At 38.8% G+C, this 4409-nt stretch overlaps 1 protein-coding gene across 1 annotated transcript; it reads right to left on the reverse strand.

The window, feature by feature from the left end:
• Positions 1–1137: 1137 nt before the first annotated feature.
• On the reverse strand, positions 1138–4223 carry LOC133297248 (uncharacterized). The gene is made up of 4 exons (XM_061496362.1): positions 2967–4223; positions 2371–2885; positions 1928–2224; positions 1138–1828 (listed from the first exon to the last, which is right to left on the reverse strand). The coding sequence occupies exons 1-4, from the start codon at positions 4221–4223 to the stop codon at positions 1138–1140; spliced, it is 2760 nt and encodes a 919-aa protein (XP_061352346.1).
• Between the last annotated feature and the right edge of the window lie 186 nt (positions 4224–4409).

The following is a 4409-nucleotide window of genomic DNA, read 5'->3' on the forward strand; positions in this document are numbered from 1 at the left end:
GGATTTGATCCAAAGAGGCTTCAGCAAAAAGCATTAAGTCATCGGCAAACATCAAGTGGGAAATAGCAGGTCCACCCTTTCCAGCATGGATTGGCTTCCAGAGATTACCCTGAACTGCAGTGTTGATAATATGACTGAGTTTTTCCATTGCAATAACAAAAACATACGGGGAGAGAGGATCACCTTGCCGGACCCCTCTAGAAGGCTGAAATTCCTTAGACATCCCTCCATTCCAGAGGACATTGAAACTTGTAGTAGAGATTGCAGCCATAATAATCCTAACTAACTTATCTGGGAATTGCACTTCCTAAAGAGTCTTTTGAATAAAATCCCAATTCAATCTGTCATAAGCTTTTTCTAGATCCACCTTGATAGCCATGAAGGTCTTCCGACCTTTCATTCTATGCATTGAGTGAATCAACTCCTGAACTATAATTATATTATCTTGAATATGCCTCCCCGGAACAAAACTTGCCTGAACAGGGGATATGATTTTATCCATTAAACCAAACATCCTTTGCACCACAATCTTACTCAAGACTTTATAAATAACTGGACATAAATATATTGGCCGAAATTGAGACATTTGGGAAGGATTATTTTCCTTAGGAATAAGGACAATCAGAGTGGAATTAATAGTGGCCACTAAATCCGGATTCTCCCATATACTGTGAATGTGTTGAACTAACTGGGTCTTCAGCTTATCCCAGTTAACTTGGAAAAAAGCAGCTGGGAAACCATCCACTCCTAGAGCTTTATAAGAATCCATATGAAAAAGAGCCCTTTTGATTTCAACTTCTGACGAATTTATACTTAACATGATCTTGTCCTCCTCTGATAAAGAAGGCCATAAATTATGAGAAGAGAGCCACCTTCTATGATGAACATCCTCAGAATATAGATTTTGGAAGAACTTACAGGCATGCATTTTAAGTTCATCTGGATCAGTAATCCACTTATTACAATCATCCAATCCATTGCAATAACAAAAACATACGGGGAGAGAGGATCACCTTGCCGGACCCCTCTAGAAGGCTGAAATTCCTTAGACATCCCTCCATTCCAGAGGACATTGAAACTTGTAGTAGAGATTGCAGCCATAATAATCCTAACTAACTTATCTGGGAATTGCACTTCCTAAAGAGTCTTTTGAATAAAATCCCAATTCAATCTGTCATAAGCTTTTTCTAGATCCACCTTGATAGCCATGAAGGTCTTCCGACCTTTCATTCTATGCATTGAGTGAATCAACTCCTGAACTATAATTATATTATCTTGAATATGCCTCCCCGGAACAAAACTTGCCTGAACAGGGGATATGATTTTATCCATTAAACCAAACATCCTTTGCACCACAATCTTACTCAAGACTTTATAAATAACTGGACATAAATATATTGGCCGAAATTGAGACATTTGGGAAGGATTATTTTCCTTAGGAATAAGGACAATCAGAGTGGAATTAATAGTGGCCACTAAATCCGGATTCTCCCATATACTGTGAATGTGTTGAACTAACTGAGTCTTCAGCTTATCCCAGTTAACTTGGAAAAAAGCAGCTGGGAAACCATCCACTCCTAGAGCTTTATAAGAATCCATATGAAAAAGAGCCCTTTTGATTTCAACTTCTGACGAATTTATACTTAACATGATCTTGTCCTCCTCTGATAAAGAAGGCCATAAATTATGAGAAGAGAGCCACCTTCTATGATGAACATCCTCAGAATATAGATTTTTGAAGAACTTACAGGCATGCATTTTAAGTTCATCTGGATCAGTAATCCACTTATTACAATCATCTTTTAGTCTCACAACTCTATTGGAATTTCTGCGGATGATTGTATTTAGGTGATAGAATTTAGTGTTTCTATTACCATCAACAATCCATTGTTGCCTAGACTTCTGAAACCACCGCAGCTCTTCTTACTCCATAACTTTATTTAATCTTTCTTGACACTGCTCCTCCATATTCTTCAGCCTATCATTATCATTCCCAGTCCTTTGATGCTGAATATTTTCCAGGTTTTTCAATAATCTCTCCTTTCTCCTATGAATATCACCAAACACCCTATTATTCCACTTTCGAAGAGCAGGTATTAATCTTTGAAGCATGTATGGAATATCAAACTCTTGATCCCAATTATCATTTAGAAAACTAGGAAAAGCATGATGTAGATGCCAAGCTACTTGAAACCGAAAAGGCTTTTTGCACTTGGTATCTTTTCTGGCAACCAGATTTAAAAGCAAAGGATTGTGATCAGAAAGGACCCTAGGTAGATGAAAAACTTTTGCATCATCAAACTTGAGCCTCCACTGAATATTAGTGATAATCCTATCCAGTATCTTATAAACTCTGTTCAATTGAGCCACTTTGGACCTTGCCAACTGAATTTAGATCCTGTGAATCCCAAATCCTCTAATTGACACTCATCAAGAATGTCTTTGAAGGCTTGGCATTTTGCATAATTTGGAGGAGATCCCCCTTTCTTTTCTGTAGCAGCCACAATCTCATTAAAATCCCCACCAACTAGCCAAGGCTCATTCATATTACTCCCCAGTCTCTTCAATTCATCCCACAAAACAGATCTTCTTACCTCCCTCGGGCTAGCATATATTGCTGTACAAAGAAAGCCGTCCCCACTTTTAAGAGTAATTCTTGAGTGAATCATCTGATCAGAATGGGAAAGAGGCTCCACATTAATTTTATTTGAATCCCACATGATCCAAATACCACCAGAGAACCCCTGAGCTTCTTCCACAAAACAACTATTAAAGCCACACGTATTCATAATTTTTGAACCAGTAGAGCTGTTAACTATAGTTTCTAAAAGAACAATCATGCAAATCTGAATACTCCTAACTGTATTCTTCAACACACGCCCAAACTATCTCCCAACAGCCCCTCTCACATTCCAGAAAAGCATAAACATAAAAAACTAAACAGTTTTTACAGGGTTATGGAGTACCTGTATCTCCAATTCCATTGGTGAAGTCTTTCCACCCAAGTCTTCTCTATTCTGCACTTCTGAGCTAGTAATATCATGATCCATTTCATTTCCATTTTGATCCGGTGGCCTTGGTGCATGTTGAATACCCATATTTTGAGAGTTATTATTCTGGTTCAGATTAGTAGGATAAATGATTTGGATTGAAGGGATCTCACTGGTCTTGGATTCTGCATTTCCTAACTGAATGCTTTTTTGCCTCATACCATTCTCAACTTGCCCCAAATATGCAGGTGTTTGCTTCTTAGAAGCTTGTCTTTCTTTTCTCTCATCAGTTGTTATTTTGTCCACAAAGGTCTTCTCTGCAGTAATCTCCTCATTACCTCCACCTACCAATTTAAACTTGGTACTGGTTTCAATTACATGGGCAGCATTTTTAGTCTCCTTTTTTCTCTCCTGCTTATTCTTTGGATTATTGTCTGCTACATGCTCTTCCTCATTATTTTCCACCCCCAACTTCTCTTCTTTACCATCCTCAGCCTCATTAGAATCATCTGCCAAAGCCTGAAATTTGGACGAATGTCTCCTCAAATGTTGGCCAGCTTGGTTTTCTCTCTTCCCTTTGTAGCCAGAATCACTAGTCCGGTTGGATCTCTGTTGTCTATTAACTAACATCCAAGGACCATTCGAATTATCCTTATCTATATCTTCACTTGAGAAGCTAGGGATCATAGTTGTATCAACTCCTTCTTCTTGATCCTTACTAATCTGGTCTTGAGATGGTTCAGCATTTACAGTATGGCTCTTATTGGGGCACATTTCTGATCTATGATCATATTGGCCGCAAGAATAGCACACCAAATGTAAACCCTCATATTCCACTTGCTTAATTCTCCCCTCCAGTTTATACTCAGCACTCAGTGGCTTGGTAAGATCTAATTCAACGCAAATACGAGCAAAACGTCCTCTAGACAAGGAAGTTGTAGCAGCATCCACTTTGATAAATTTTCCCAACCAATTGACGATCCCCTTAATCAACTTTGTATTAGCATATTCAATTGGGAACCCCGGAAGCCTCACCCAAGCTGTAATTCGAGCTATAGCTGCTTGGAAAGGGTTAAAATCTGGCTTCCAATATCTAATTGCCAGATAATGATCTAATATTACCCAGGGTCCAGCTGTTAATTCATGATCCAAATCCTTTTGATTTGAGAACCGAACAAGGACATATCCATTTTCAACATCAGTGATAAAAACTTGCCCCTCCTGTGCCCACATGTTTTCCAATCTTTTTTTCATGAAAGTCAAAGAGAGTTTCTTACCTAATAGCTTGACATAGAGTGCTTTCTGCCACGGTCGCCACGCCTTCTTCTTGAATTCAGCTGAAAGTTTGAAATTAGTACGCCCATCACCATCTATTTCCCATGTTACCTCCGGTGGTTTCTCCTTGCTGCCCTGTTCTTC

Source organism: Gastrolobium bilobum, unplaced genomic scaffold, assembly GCF_033153095.1.
Source record: "Gastrolobium bilobum isolate Gb01-03AN ecotype WA unplaced genomic scaffold, APGP_CSIRO_Gbil_v1 utg54464, whole genome shotgun sequence".
Lineage (NCBI taxonomy): Eukaryota > Viridiplantae > Streptophyta > Magnoliopsida > Fabales > Fabaceae > Gastrolobium > Gastrolobium bilobum.